Genomic DNA, 15,025 nt, shown 5'->3' with positions numbered 1-15,025 from the left:
CCTATTATTTATAGCCTAATTCTTCACACAGCCACCCGCAAACCGCGTTCCTACAATGCCCCCCGCACTATTATGTATATTTATTTTTGTTTAGCCAATCGTACAGGATGTGACACATTAACATACAAATAGAATATATATATATATATATAAATATATTATTAAGTTGTTTATTTATTACATATATTTGTACAACCAATGGCGCAATTCATAAGTAGCATTAGCAGGCGTAAGCATACATATGTACATATACGATTACTTAATTACAAGTTAATAAACCATAACAATGATAGAATTTAAGCTATGACTACTTTCGAGAACAATTTGACTTAGAGATACCCATCCGGGAGTCCATCATTTCTTGCCAGGAGGTGGCAACGGAGACTGTAGAGCTTCGCGCACACGCAGCAGCATTTCCTGGCGTACGACATCGGGCACCAAAGCACGAGCCTGGCTTAAAGGAATGTACATACGAATTGTTAAATGTGCAACACGGGAATGGACATTAACTCACATTTGGTATGATCATTGCGGCAAGCTGGTCATGCGTAATATTGGCCACTCCACGTTCCTCCAAGGTGTTGCGTATCAGTTGCTCAATTTCCTTGCGCCAGCCACAGTCAATTAGGCGCTTCTCTAGCAAATCCTTGAGTGCCATGGTGTCTCCAGTGTTCAGCGTGGCTTTGTCTACAGCCGCAGAATCGGTGCCGATGCCCGTCTCCTTGCTGTTTTCCATTATACAATTTTTTGAACTTGGCTCGTTATACTTGTTGCCTATCAAATAATAAGAAATGCTTGTGTTTAAAATCGGCTTATTCAAAGCCTACTTAAAGGAATCGATACTTTAGTAAGACTCAAGTACTCATATCGCATTTATCGGTTATCGACCGACCACCACAGCAGCGAAACATACTGAGCATTTACAGGTATTTAGAGTTTGTGTATAAATAAAAGACATCGATGTCGTGAGTTATGATTTCTACGAGTTAAATACGCTTGCGCTTTGTAGAAATGCAGCTACCCCATATTCACTCAACAACAAAACGCACAACAGAAACGCCAACCGAGTATTTCGAATCACCAAACCACTTACATTGAATTTTCTAAGTATTCGAATGTCTCATTTGGTGGTGGAAAACTCTCGGCCCACTCGTCGTCAACATTCGTACTATTCTATAAAAGAGGCCAAACATTTCGAACGAATGCAAGTGAAATGGACCTGCTTGAGATTAAAAGCGAAATGAGCTACCACGAGCAGGTATATACATATTTATTTTAAAAGCCAACACATTTTTTTAATTATTAATTTGATTTACAGAATTCGGAATCCGAATGCACTTCGCCTCTAGACGGAACTACAAGTGCCAATAATTATGGTCATATTTCAAATTTCAGGAGGAAAATAGTAAATGGCCAAATTAAACTTAGGGAAAAACGCGGTCGCAGTAAGGTTTGGAATATTTTTGCCCTAATGATTGATGAAAATGGCGAGAAAATTGAAAATGTTGTGGCCTGCCGAAACTGTTTCAACGTCTACAAATACTCGGCCTGTACCTCGAATCTGGTCAAGCACAAATGCTACATCAACTCCGAGGCAAAAGAGCATGGTGTCCGCAGCTCCCAAGGTGTGGAAGTAGACAGTGAAACCCTAGGCAGACTAAACGATGCGGCCGCCCAGTGGCTGGTGACAAATTGTCGCTCCTGGACAATACTTGAGGACTCGGGCCTGAAAAATGTTGCTCGCATCTTTCTCTCAATCGGTGCCAACTTCGGTGAAAATGGCAACCTAGACGCTCTAATGCCAAGCCCAGCAACCATAGCATGCAATATATCCGACCTGTACGAATCCCAGCGCCAAACTATTGCTGCGGAACTGCACACGGCTAAGGACATCGGATACAGCATAACATCGTCTATCTGGATGGACAACTACCTGAAACAACCTGTTGCAGCCGTAACCGTGCACTATATCCAGAAATCTGCGATGATCAGTCGCTTGCTCGCCGTGTCCCCATTGAACAGGGATTCAAGGAAAGGTAATGCCAGGAATCTCCACAAAATTAAACTCTTGCAAGTCCTTGGTAAATTCTATTAAGTCTGGGCACAGCTTGAACTCATTTGTTAAAGCATTTAATGAAAGTTTCATTGATTCCTTTTTTGTAATCCCTTCCCAAATAGAAACAACTCTTTAACTAATCTAGTTTCCGCAAACAGACCCTTAGACTAAACTATTTAAAATCCTTTCAGGACAGCAAAAACAATGCCATTTATTTGATCAATTTTTAGGCAGCTTGTTCTATTTTATTGAAATAGGTTTTAATATTTCTCTGCCTTTGCAGGTAACCAGATCAGAGAGCACATTCAAAAATGCCTGCGTGCATTTGAAAGCGACTTGGACGTGGATGATCCAATCATTGTTACGGACTGCGGGGAAGCCTCTACGCCTGCCTCGGATTGTCAGCAGCATGTGCACTGCATCCGCAGCTTATTAAACAATGCCATGGATCAGGTTTTCAAGGAAGTTAGCGAGTTGCAGCAAATGCTACAAACATGCATTAGCTTGGTGAAGCACTGTCAAGAGTCCGGCAAATTAACTAATGCGAAATCATTGCCTAGTTCTTTACATGGTAATACAATTGTGTACTACATCAAGTCTGTGGAGGACAACTGGCATTTGGTGTCCGAAATTTTGGTTGATAAGTCGGAAACGCCGATCCTCATCGCTGACATTAAAGCTGTTGTCAATATTTTACTCAGCTTTGAACAATCTGTTCAGGCCATGGCAGAAGAGACCATGCCCACGCTGCACATCATAATCCCCCATCTGCATAAGCTGAAAAAGCTCTGTTCCAATAATCCCGAAGACATTTCCATAGCCACGATTTTGAAGAGTGCATTGAGGAGCCATTTGGATTCAATTGAAAGAGTTCACATTACAAAATATCATAAAATAGCGCTCTTTCTTTTTCCGCCCACAAATAAACTGCTTCTATTTGAGGAATCCGATAAAAGGGCGACAATTGAAGATTGTAAGCGCATGATGCAGCAGTTTTATGTTGAAACCGATAATACTCGGAAAAAGATCAAATTCGATGTTGAATACTGTGGAGATGGTATTTTTACGGACTTTCTGGAGCCCATGTCCAGTGATTCGAAACTTGATATAATAAATAATGAAATAAACGAGTATCTGAGCAGAAAGATGTCACTCCGCGAAATGTCGAATGTCTTGGATTGGTGGAATGCAAATAGAGTTCTGTTTCCCCTGCTTTACAAAGTCAGCTGCAAAATACTGGGTACACCTGCCAGCATTGCCCCTTCCCAGCGGGCTCTTCTGCAAGCTCGAACTCTTCTCAGCGAGCAGCCGAATGGAATGCAATGTGCCGAAGACATGATAAACGAAATAGTATTTTTGGGCAATAATTTTAAGTATGATTGTTAAATTCAGATATTGTGATTTCCTTAGCATTACATTATTTCATAGTTCCTATAATGAACTATATTAAAAATTTGTAAAGTAAGATGTTTTGCCTACTCTTTGTTTGCAGAGGCCATTATAATTTTATGGCATTTCCGTCACAATAAAGTGCATATATTTTATTATCAGTATTAACAGCCCAATCGATATTGCCATAGCTATATATCAGATACTCCCGTAGTCTTAAACCCATCATCTTTTTGAAAGTCGATTGGATCGAAAGCTCATTTTCGAAGATCTTTATGAAATTTATTTGAGAGTTTTACGAATGTTGGGTGAAAAAAAGGCCATTGGCTGTATTTTGAAATTGGCAAAAAACGATTGCATAAAGTTTTTTTTATTCAATTTCACTACCGCTTCACACAACATTAAAGTATCTGAGTGATATTACTAAACAAAGTGTTTAAACAGTATTTGAATTAAATGCGAGGCCCGGCAATTTAATGGTGCTGCCACCTTATTGTAAAAGTAGCCAGATGGGTACTTTGATTCAATGATTAATTCTTATCGATACTATCGGAATTGTCTTTAAAATATCAGGCGTATAAATGTACTCAGTAAAATGTCTGCATGTGTTTGTAAGTACATGTGCATGTATGTATATCGTAACGATGTGCCTAAGTGTACTACACACACATATCTTATGTACAAATCATATCTACATACATATGTATATTGAAATCTTTCACTTTTAGGTTCATATATAGCATGCTTTATTGATCAAACACAAAAATATAAACATTCGATCACTATGCCAAAACCAGACTTGGTTATGTATGAATGTATATATGCATAAGTACATTTGCATTGTTCCGATTTGTGGTGCTTAAAATCAATCTAAATTTGTTGCCCACTCACCCGCCCACAAAAATACGATAGAGCCGGCTCCGCGGGTTGAAGCTGTCGTCATCACCGCTTGAGTTGAACTTGAATCACACAAATACAAATTTGTCGCACATACACACATGCATACGTTTACATGCATATGTATGTATTTATAAGATTTTCGGATATGGTCAGACGGGAGTATGTATGTATGTATGTACATACATGGTGGGTTTTGTTTCGCTCTATTGGGTTTGTTTTTAGGCGAATAATGTGTAATCATGGCAGCTGTTATAAAGAGTAATTAAAACAACTCGCATTTGTTAGTATATGTTATTCATATTCTTCAGAAATGTAAGATAGTTGATAAACTTCAAGATGGATGCATCTAAGAAAACATTTTGAAGAGTATATTGTGGCTCATAATAGGCGGACACACATACTGTTTGCATGAGTGTATGCGTTTATAACCTCAAAACACATACGGTGTCTGTCTGCTAGCATATGTAGGTACTTCATGTTTGTGTGTATGTATGTATGTACCTAACGGCCATCTGTGCGGCTTTTTGTGCATTTCCTGTTGTTCTTCTCATTTTCTGAAAATTCGATAGCTGCAGCTGTTGGCCTGCTTCTCGAAAATTCGGCATTTACTTGCGCAGGGAGGGTGTAGCTTACTTTTGCCATCGCGTGAGGCAACAACAAGCCGGTTCACCTAGGTTTCAATTTTTTATATTGGCAAAAACAACCCCTTAAAAGATTTACATACATAAGTATATATATGTATGTATGTGTGTACATGCGCACAAGCATACATAAAAGGAGAGGTACAGGCCGGCGACAATTACCGCACAGAAATGAAGTCATCGTCTGACTGTTAGCGATGAGTGCTCCCCTCCCCCTCTCCGAAATAGTTATGCTGCAGCATGACTCATCACTAAATCGATATAAGGCTTGGCCAAGTACTTATGCACTTCAATAGTAGTGAACTTTAAGGGGGGCTGCGCTAAATTTGGGTGCATGCCACGCCCAGGTACAGTCGCAGCGGAAAACGCAGTCGTGTAGAAAGCCAAAGCCATTTTCCACTATTAATAGAGCGTCAGGCTGTCGCTCCGCTTTCCCCAGCCACGTCGGCGATTATCTTCAATTACAAGAGGCCCGTTCAGTGAACTCAAATGGAATACTTGGAAAAGAAGAAAGATGGAAAGAAAATGCGCTCGACTTTTTTTCTGCTGGCAACACTGACTATTCGCTGACTTTTATTTCGTACACAATTTTAGAGCTGATTTTTTTTTAAATTCTTTTTCGATCTGCTGTGTATATATATTTTTTGTCTTTCTGTCAATAAAATACTTTATAGGTTTCCCCATCGTTACTCCAGTGTGTTCTTTTTTTATGAATTTTTTCTTGTTTTATATCTTGTTAACGAAGGCAATGCGTGGGCATTGGTTTCGACGTGTTCAACGCCCACCAATGACGCTTGCCCTGTGCGGGCTGGAAGTGTGGAGCGTGTTTAGTACTCCTCGGCACCCTCGCCCTCACCATCGCCAGAGTCCATGCCGACCTCCTCGTAATCCTTCTCCAGGGCGGCCAAATCCTCACGGGCCTCGGAGAACTCGCCTTCCTCCATACCCTCACCGACGTACCAGTGGACGAAGGCACGCTTGGCGTACATCAAGTCAAACTTGTGATCCAGACGGGCCCAGGCCTCGGCAATGGCCGTGGTGTTTGACAACATGCAGACGGCACGCTGCACCTTGGCCAAATCGCCACCGGGCACAACAGTAGGTGGCTGGTAGTTGATGCCTACCTTGAAGCCAGTTGGACACCAGTCGACAAACTGAATGGTACGCTTGGTCTTGATGGTCGCAATGGCGGCGTTGACATCCTTGGGCACAACATCGCCACGATACAACATGCAGCAGGCCATGTACTTGCCGTGACGGGGATCGCACTTGACCATCTGGTTGGCTGGCTCGAAGCAGGCGTTGGTGATTTCAGCCACCGACAGCTGCTCGTGGTAGGCCTTCTCAGCGGATATGACCGGAGCATAGGTGACCAGTGGGAAGTGGATACGTGGGTAGGGCACCAAGTTGGTCTGGAATTCAGTCAGATCGACATTCAGGGCACCATCGAAACGCAGCGAGGCTGTGATCGAAGACACAATCTGGCCAATCAGACGATTCAGATTGGTGTATGTGGGACGCTCAATGTCCAGGTTACGACGGCAGATATCGTAGATGGCCTCATTGTCGACCATGAAGGCGCAGTCAGAGTGCTCCAGAGTCGTATGCGTGGTCAGAATCGAGTTGTAGGGCTCGACGACAGCAGTGGACACCTGAGGTGCTGGGTAGATGGCGAATTCCAGCTTGGACTTCTTGCCATAGTCCACAGACAGACGCTCCATCAGCAGCGAGGTGAAGCCAGAGCCAGTGCCGCCACCGAAAGAGTGGAAGATCAGGAAGCCCTGCAGACCAGTGCACTGATCAGCCAACTTGCGGATGCGATCCAGCACCAGATCGACAATCTCCTTGCCAATGGTGTAATGACCACGAGCGTAGTTGTTGGCGGCATCTTCCTTGCCAGTGATTAACTGCTCGGGATGGAACAGCTGACGGTATGTGCCGGTGCGCACCTCATCAACCACCGTCGGCTCCAGATCGACGAACACAGCACGAGGCACATGCTTGCCAGCGCCGGTCTCACTGAAGAAGGTGTTGAACGAATCATCGCCACCGCCAACGGTCTTATCGGACGGCATCTGTCCATCGGGCTGGATACCGTGCTCCAGGCAGTACAACTCCCAGCAGGCGTTGCCAATCTGGACACCAGCCTGTCCAACGTGGATAGAGATACATTCGCGCTGCAAACGAAAAGAGCAGAAAATGGCGAAAGTTTAATTGCAGGCCAGAGTTGTGCGAAAAAAAAATCGATAATGACGAAAGCCGCACCCATCACGATGCCAAACTCTCGTATGTATCTATGAGAGCGAGATGGCAAATTTATGTAGAGAAAACGTTCAGCAACGTGGAAAGAAATTAAAGTTCACATAGATTTATCAACGAAAATCAACCGTAAGGCAACAAATTTTGGGTTTATGTTAATTTCGCTACACAACAAACTTTTTCAACTATATTACTTCATGACGTCATCACATTTGCGAGAACGCCATCTTGAAACATGGCTGCACTCGGTGAGTCGCCAATGAAAAAATTTTATTTACAATAAAGGAAAATTGTAAAAAAAAAAAAAAAAAAATTAAATATATATATAACTTACCATATTGAGTTTTTATGTTTTTTTCACACACGACAATGAAAATTCACAGAAATCTGTAGAGCAACTGCTTCAGGTCTATCTCGGAGAGAATCTACGTTCGAATTACCGGCTATGAGGCTTCACAAACGTATAATGAAATTTTTCTCAGCGACTGCTATTTATACTCTCGGAAACGAAAGTTTTTTCATGTGTAAGTGAGTACAAATAGCATTGATGCTTGATATCGAGTTGGCTCATCAGCCGATGTATCGATATTTATTAAAGACAACACTACCTGGCTCGGCGTTGCCACACATATTTATTCATAAGCGAAATTTTAAACGCGCCTTATTTAAATGTGTTTTTTTATTTTGAAGCATTTTTACTATTAAAAGCTAGGTAAATATCCAACACTTTATGGCCTTATGCGAATTCTAATTTTAAAGAAATGCATAAAGAACTAATGGAGATATCTCCTACCACAGACATTCTACAATATTGCCGTCCGTTAATATCAGATTGTTTAAATCAAGTTTGCCTTTAAATTACTTGTAGAATTTTTATAACTTTGATTTTTTTCTTTTCGTAGGCATTACATCTTGTATCTGCTTCGGAAAGCGTCGGTAGTATGAATATTCATAATCTTGTCCCAAACAAGTTTAAACAGAAAGATAAATCTTGTATTTGGATGGCACCAAAAAGCACGATCGCCTTTTGACCAGGTTCTGGGAGTTATACGTCAGATTCAAATAAAAAAAATAATAAAAAATAAACACAAAAACGAAGCTTCAACTATGACGGAAAATGTTTAAAATTATTTATAACCCGTCTCGTGGCTTAACTTTGGAGCAAACATTACACATTTCATACACATCTAATGAATTTATAATCGGTGTGTGACAACCCTGCTGGGAATACATGCTTATGGTACATGTATATGTGATTGCTTGTATGTGTGTGTATATTTTTCTGGTACCATTCATGCGCGTTTTAAAACGTACTGGTCTCGCGTTTGTTTTGCCTTGCAACTTGGATTCATTATAATTAACTTAAAATGAGAGTCGAAGACCCAGATTCATTTTGGCATGATAAAGTGGCGTACAGCAATGCCGAGCAACTGTTCTATGAGGGAGTTGACAAAAGAAAACCAGAACCTAGTGTGAGTTGATTTAAAAAAAAACCTGCGTTTAAGATGGTGAGCAGCGTTATGTCGACAACGCTGGAGTTCTTCAAAGGCCACTAAGGCTTTCAGCTGAATTGTGTGGATTATTCAGTGTGCATTTAAAGTGTAGGCATATACATATGTACATGTAAATATATATGTATTTATGTTCATGTGCACACTAGAACACAGCAAGTTGATCTGGCAGCCCAAACCGGCAAACTTTCTTGTAGGTGGCTACCCTGTACAAATCAGCTGCTTCTCACAAAGCGTCCCCCATTTGTTTAAACTTTTTTTTTTTACACACAATACGGAAATTTATACGAATTTATTATTTTTATTAATTGTGTAAATTGTACAGAAAGCCGTCCATACCGTCCCTGTCACAACCACAAAAAAGACTAAAAAACGAAAGGCCATGGCGGAAAATCAACAGCAACATATAAACTTATTATACGTGAGTTTCTTGCAAATTAGAAGAATGCGAGCAAGAAAAAAATTCTATTATACCAACAGCTAAACCCCCTGACTTTGGAGGCAAGCTATTTCTTGGAAACCCTTGAAGAAGTTAACCGCAAAAGTAATCTACAATTGGATCCATATTTGACGAACTTGTTGGAGCGCATTGTTGTCGGTATTGAGAAGTATCTGGACAAGAAGCCAACCTACATAGTACCCAAGGCTGCCCAACCGGTTCCCAATAACCAGCCAACTGTAACAGGAGCTGGGGGACTTACCTTTGTGCCGCCCAGTGAGTTGCAGAAAATCAAGCGAACATTCAACTGTACTGCTTGCACGCATCGCATTGTGGGCACAACAATTGCCAAGGCGGTGGGACATTTGGCCGAACAACATCCGAATCCCAATCCAAATGGCACCGTCAATGGACAGCGACCGATGCCGACGAAACAGGAGAAAAAGCGTGTTGAGGTGGAAGCACGCTCAAAGATGACCATACAGCTGCCAAAAAGTAAGCAACAAGCGGAAGAGATCTTCAGTGCTAACAGTTTTCCTTGCAGAAGTTAAAGCTCTGGCAACAGGCGACATAACACATATGTTCAAAGATAAGTATCAGGTTGCGGATAAGCTTAAAGTAATGCCGGAGTACGATGATATTGAAAAGGATCTATGCAAGCTACTTACATCCACTTTTACTAATGAACCTGTTCGCATATATAAGTTCGGATCGCGGATAACGGGTATTGGCACGTGCTCATCTGACTTGGATGTATTTGTAGATATTGGTATGTACTAGATAAAACACAACCACTTGCATATTGCATATTGATCGTATTTAAACACTTTACATGCAGGCAATAGCTTTCACACATTCGAGCATCGCGCTTCCAAGGATACTCTTTTCAGGCTTCGGATATTGCGGGAATTGTTCTGTGCAAGCAACGAATGGCGTATTATCAATGTAGGGACTTTTTGCTTTTCTATTGCTTTAAGATTAGTAACTTGTTCTTCCCCTTGTTTAATAGGTCATTGAACAGGCGAGAGTGCCTATAATAAAGACGTGTCATCTGGCCTCTGGCATCGAGTGTGATATATGCCTAAATAGCTTGGGATTTTGTAACACAAACTTGCTTAAATATATATTCGAAACGCAGCCACTAGGTAAGTTACTCATAGGCCTTTATTGATATATATGCATTAAATATCTCGTATCTTCGACCCCTTTTGCAGCCCAGTACATGTGCATCTATTTGAAAACCTGGCTAGAGCGTTGCAAATTAACAGAACAAATATCCACATACAGCATGGCTTTGATGGTCATCTACTTTTTGCAGCTCCAACAACTGCTTCCATCAATTGAACTTATGCAACAGGAGGATTCATTGCCAGCCAAGCAGCTGGTGGGACGTGAGTGCTGCTGTTAACGACAACAATTTGTTGTACTTCCCCTAAATATATATGTATCGCTTGCAGCTTGGATTGCGAATTTCGCACAAAAGTCACTCAGCGATATGGGAGTGCAGCAGATTGAGGTTAGCGTGCCGCTGATTAAGGAGAAAGTGAAAGAACTGTTTGAGTTCTATGCAACGTTTAACTATGAGCGGTACATGGTTTGCCCCTATTTTGGAAGAAAACATGTAGCTATTTCAAAAATTCTAAAAGAGATGCCAAAAAGGTAAATATAAGATAGAATCATGAATGTAGAGGTTGCTTAAGTTGTTGCTTGTCTTTAGGTATACGAAATACGCTTATAACAATCCAGAGTCGGAGCTGCAGATTCAGAAGCCTATGGTCGTTCAAGATCCCATACAGCTGAACCATAACGTGACAAAGGCGGTGACAAAATATGCATTAAAAACATTTGTTGATTTCTGTGCACAAACAGCGGCGCTGCTTGCCACGCCTTCGCCGAATTAGCGCAAGGCAAATTAAATTAAACTACTTGAAAATAAAGGACGCGCGTTCAGTGGAATGAATATTATTTGAAACTCTTCACCACCTTCACCAACTTCCTATCTTAAGTTCAACTAGTTTTATATATAAACATCATAGATAAAATTTGTTTTAAACTCGTACATCGAATCCTGAAAATTATAAAATGATTTGTCGTAATAGCATCCAGCGAAGGCGTCTTTATTTATTGTGCCCGGCATTGTGAGTGTGTGAACAAACATAAACATATAAAAGAAAATAAATAACGAACACACAAACGTACACGTGGAACACTTAAAGGCGCCAGGATTTGGGCCACACATTGAATGTTGTGCTTAGGAAAATGATTGTGACGCATACAATCAAAATGACGCCAAGAAGTGAGAAACGATTGTACCAATGCTGTTTGCTCTCCTGCATCATGGTATAAATGCGCATGGCAGCGGCTTCAGTCTCGTCCATGTCGCCGTTATTGTTAACAACAAAATGCGATTTCTCGCACTTTTTCTCTAGCGGCATTTGCGAGTCAATGCGATGACGCGCCTCCGTTTCAGACAGCTCATTTCGAGCTAACAATCGCTGGAACTGCTTATCCGAGTCACTAATAATTTAATAAATTATACATGTATATATATTCTACTAATCATGGCGACACTCACCAGGACACAGTTACAATTTTGTGTATAAAATCCATAAGAATGCCCGTCTCAAAGAGCAATGGCAAGTCCAGCACGATCCAGGCATGACCGGACATGAAAAGCTTAAAGATACGCCAAAATATTGTGCGATGTATTACAGGATGTGTAATCTGGTTTAGTTTCCCACGTAATTCCTTGTTCTCGAAGATCAGACGTCCCAGTACAGCACGATTTAACTCTTTGCTGGGCAGCAGTACTTCATCGCCAAAAGCGGCGCGTATCTTATGCCAGCATGGTTGACCTGGTTCTACAACTGTGGTGTAGTCACGTATAGTTAATTTAAGTTGAGGTACGCTAATTGCGTTCAATTACAACATCTCGTATTATGTATGACTTACTCTCCCTGGCAATTTTATCCGCGTCGATAACTGGAATGCCATGACGTTCGAAAACCTTGGTCACGGTGCTTTTTCCTGTGGCAATACCACCAGTTACAGCCACAATAAACATATTAAAATTAGATCTTTGGAATGTTTTAAAGCTTTTATATTTGTTGTTGACAGTTGTGTAAATTATTACACTGTAATCGGATGAGGGATGTGAATTTATCGATAGGCTAATATTTTGCGTAAGCGTTTTACAACACTAAGTAGGCATGTTTTCAATGTTGTACAGCACACTTTTTCATTGAAAAGTCAGCCATCTTTAACTTTTGTAAATTTTCGTTCTCGTGCGTCGGTTTCATCAGTTGCCGAAATTTTCACGCGTTCGTGTCAGGAAATTGTTTACAGCGCGAGTAAAAAAACCAATTTCAACGAAACCTAAGCGATCTCTTTAGCATCTGGAAGGAAAACATAAAATCAGCAAAATGGTGGATAAAATTGAAATGAGTTTGGATGATATCATTAAGTCGACGCGCACACAGAAGAAACCACAGGGTGGTCGCGGTGGACCAAGTGGAACACGCCGGCCTGGCGGACAACAGCGATTTGGCACTGGAGGAACACGCCGTGGCGGTGGTCCTACTGGTGGCTCGCCACGCAAGCCAGCACCAGCGAGTGGTGCCGGCGGTGTGCTCAAAGGTCGCCGCGGTGGCGGTAGCGGCGCAATACAGAAGCCTCGGCTCGCAAGGGTAATTGAAACGTTACGTTTTGTCATGTAGAGAGCCAAAAAAGCAGCAAATTATCCATGCATATGCATAAAAAGGACAGCCCGAGTTGGACACTCGCGATTCTTTGCGATTTTCACGTAATCTGATAAAAACAAACACTGACAATATCAAATGTGCTAACAGCTGCAAACAAGGAATCAAAATGGCCACCATATGCAGAACAAACGGTATCTGCACCGTTACTTTTACCATGTACCATGTGGACAAGCATAGCTGCAAAATGGCGGCTGCCAGTGGGCATATACAAATTATAAAAATCAAAAATTAAACAAAAACATTGCACAGCCGCACTGTTCGGTTGTGTTAAGGATGGCGCGGCATCAGCAAAACTAGAGATACACAGAATTGCATCGAAATCAAACCCATTTATGTATTTAAAAGTTTTACAGACCTACATTTCGTTGAGGACTTAGCGCTTCTTGCGAACTCTTTTTCTTTCCCCGTTTATAACACGTTCAATATTTTTCGTTTGCACTTGTCAAAGCGACCAAAGAATGGCAGTCAATCAATGTACATTCATACATATTTAGTGTTTCTGCATTTCTTCGATGGCGTCCTCTTGATGTGGCTAGGATACAACAACTGCTGCTGCTGCTACTACTACATCTCCCACATATTTGATCAGAAACTTGTCCCCACGCGTACCGTTCGAATCAACCAACAAATCTTCTACCTAATCCCCCCTTTAGGGTGATGTAAACAGCGCTTGGAAGCATGATATGTACGATGGTCCAAAACGAAACGGCAGTGCTGGCAACAGTACGGGGCCAACTCGTTTGATAGTCGGCAATTTGGACTACGGAGTATCAAATACGGACATCAAGGAGCTATTCAATGACTTTGGTCCGATGAAGAAGGCTGCCGTGCACTATGATCGTTCAGGTCGCTCGTTGGGTAAGTCCGTCAACGCATTTATTTTCTATAACCTTTCGATAATGTTGCATTTGTATAATCTCCCGCAGGCACCGCTGATGTAATATTCGAGCGTCGTTCTGACGCCCTCAAGGCTATTAAACAATATCATGGCGTACCCTTAGATGGTCGCCCTATGACAATACAACTTGCCGTCTCAGATGTAGCCGCTCTGACGCGCCCAGTCCCTGCCGATGATGTGAAACGTCGTGTTGGCGCAGCTGCAGGGTCACAATTTAAGCGCGGTGGTATGTATAAGTAAAAATAATCTTTATGCTCCTGTATATAACAAGTAATTCGATTTTAGGTGGGCAGGTAGGTGGTGGACCGCGTCGTGGAAGTTTCAAACGTCCAGCTGGAGGAAAACCGGTTGCGGGTGCCCAACGGCGCGAGAGGAAAGCCGCTCCAACTGCCGAAGAACTAGATGCTGAATTAGATTCGTATATTAATGACATGAAGATCTAATTAGCTATAGTATGAACTTAGCCTAAAACAAAAATATTGACTCATTATTATGGTTCAACAACCAGAACAATTCAACGAACCGAACTTGTTCGAGAACAGCTTTTAGTCATAATGTCTATAACATCTTACATAATTTTTCATTTAAATTATAAATAATGCTGTTTGGGCTTGCGCATTAATTTGTTAAATGTGTCAATGTGGCGCCATTCTAGTTGATAATTCATGAATACATAACAATGTATTTATTCGTAAACATAATTTTACTTTATAAAAGAACAATGACAAGATGGTCATGATATTTGTAAAATCAGGTATAATAAATATTAGATATAATGACAAACCCAAGTTTAATACGCGAGTAATTATCATGTCGTCGAATGTATGTGCCTCTAGAGAAATGAATCGAACATTTTAATGCAGCCACACGAGTCTCCATTGACAATTTGATTAGATACTATTAAGTTTAGGAATGGAAAACTTGTGCGTGCTCTGTCAAGTCTACTGAGTATTTCTTCGGGTTGAATGTGAAACTTTTTCATGGGTTTTTTATTCCAAACTTAAGGCGCAGCCATGCATATCGTATCGGCATTTTTTTTTCTCCCATCAAATTTCCTACGCTAACAAAGGGACAATTAAATCCTACTGATCTATCAGAAGATATGATATATATTGGTTCAAACAACAATTTTATCCAATTTTAAATGTTTAGTTTATTTTTTGCAATAATA

At 41.2% G+C, this 15,025-nt stretch overlaps 5 protein-coding genes across 6 annotated transcripts; 2 read left to right on the top strand and 3 right to left on the bottom strand.

Moving 5' to 3' along the window:
- Nucleotides 1-172: 172 nt before the first annotated feature.
- Nucleotides 173-4,403, bottom strand: LOC115759439 (enhancer of yellow 2b transcription factor). 2 transcript variants are annotated; one of them, XM_030700354.1, is made up of 3 exons: nucleotides 4,337-4,403; nucleotides 515-774; nucleotides 173-450 (listed from the first exon to the last, which is right to left on the bottom strand). In XM_030700354.1, exons 1-3 carry the CDS (start codon nucleotides 4,386-4,388, stop codon nucleotides 355-357), a joined length of 408 nt encoding a protein of 135 aa, XP_030556214.1. In that variant the 5' UTR covers nucleotides 4,389-4,403; the 3' UTR covers nucleotides 173-354. The 2 variants fall into 2 exon arrangements, with proteins under 2 accessions (XP_030556214.1, XP_030556215.1); XM_030700355.1 differs by lacking the exon at nucleotides 4,337-4,403 and adding an exon at nucleotides 863-881 and having other exon boundaries at nucleotides 174-450.
- Nucleotides 4,404-5,530: 1,127 nt separating this feature from the next.
- LOC115759581 (tubulin alpha-1 chain) lies at nucleotides 5,531-7,704 on the bottom strand. Its single transcript, XM_030700549.1, has 2 exons — nucleotides 7,580-7,704; nucleotides 5,531-7,163 (listed from the first exon to the last, which is right to left on the bottom strand). The coding sequence occupies exons 1-2, from the start codon at nucleotides 7,580-7,582 to the stop codon at nucleotides 5,814-5,816; spliced, it is 1,353 nt and encodes a 450-aa protein (XP_030556409.1). The 5' UTR covers nucleotides 7,583-7,704; the 3' UTR covers nucleotides 5,531-5,813.
- Nucleotides 7,705-8,334: 630 nt separating this feature from the next.
- Nucleotides 8,335-11,160, top strand: LOC115759580 (terminal uridylyltransferase Tailor). The gene is made up of 9 exons (XM_030700548.1): nucleotides 8,335-8,717; nucleotides 9,082-9,177; nucleotides 9,237-9,690; nucleotides 9,740-9,964; nucleotides 10,034-10,140; nucleotides 10,205-10,340; nucleotides 10,410-10,586; nucleotides 10,653-10,854; nucleotides 10,913-11,160. The coding sequence occupies exons 1-9, from the start codon at nucleotides 8,613-8,615 to the stop codon at nucleotides 11,094-11,096; spliced, it is 1,686 nt and encodes a 561-aa protein (XP_030556408.1). The 5' UTR covers nucleotides 8,335-8,612; the 3' UTR covers nucleotides 11,097-11,160.
- An 89-nt stretch (nucleotides 11,161-11,249) lies between these two features.
- LOC115759582 (dephospho-CoA kinase) lies at nucleotides 11,250-12,327 on the bottom strand. Its single transcript, XM_030700550.1, has 3 exons — nucleotides 12,148-12,327; nucleotides 11,771-12,062; nucleotides 11,250-11,712 (listed from the first exon to the last, which is right to left on the bottom strand). The coding sequence occupies exons 1-3, from the start codon at nucleotides 12,257-12,259 to the stop codon at nucleotides 11,406-11,408; spliced, it is 711 nt and encodes a 236-aa protein (XP_030556410.1). The 5' UTR covers nucleotides 12,260-12,327; the 3' UTR covers nucleotides 11,250-11,405.
- A 116-nt stretch (nucleotides 12,328-12,443) lies between these two features.
- LOC115759470 (THO complex subunit 4) lies at nucleotides 12,444-14,638 on the top strand. Its single transcript, XM_030700403.1, has 4 exons — nucleotides 12,444-12,881; nucleotides 13,610-13,814; nucleotides 13,883-14,080; nucleotides 14,140-14,638. Exons 1-4 carry the CDS (start codon nucleotides 12,618-12,620, stop codon nucleotides 14,295-14,297), a joined length of 825 nt encoding a protein of 274 aa, XP_030556263.1. The 5' UTR covers nucleotides 12,444-12,617; the 3' UTR covers nucleotides 14,298-14,638.
- The last annotated feature ends 387 nt before the right edge of the window (nucleotides 14,639-15,025 follow it).

This window comes from Drosophila novamexicana, unplaced genomic scaffold (genome assembly GCF_003285875.2).
Source record: "Drosophila novamexicana strain 15010-1031.04,08,12 unplaced genomic scaffold, DnovRS2.1 tig00000308-arrow-arrow-pilon, whole genome shotgun sequence".
In the NCBI taxonomy this organism is placed as follows: Eukaryota; Metazoa; Arthropoda; class Insecta; order Diptera; family Drosophilidae; genus Drosophila; species Drosophila novamexicana.
Note: the sequence above shows the minus strand (reverse complement) of the source record. Positions and strands in the feature narration are given on the sequence as shown.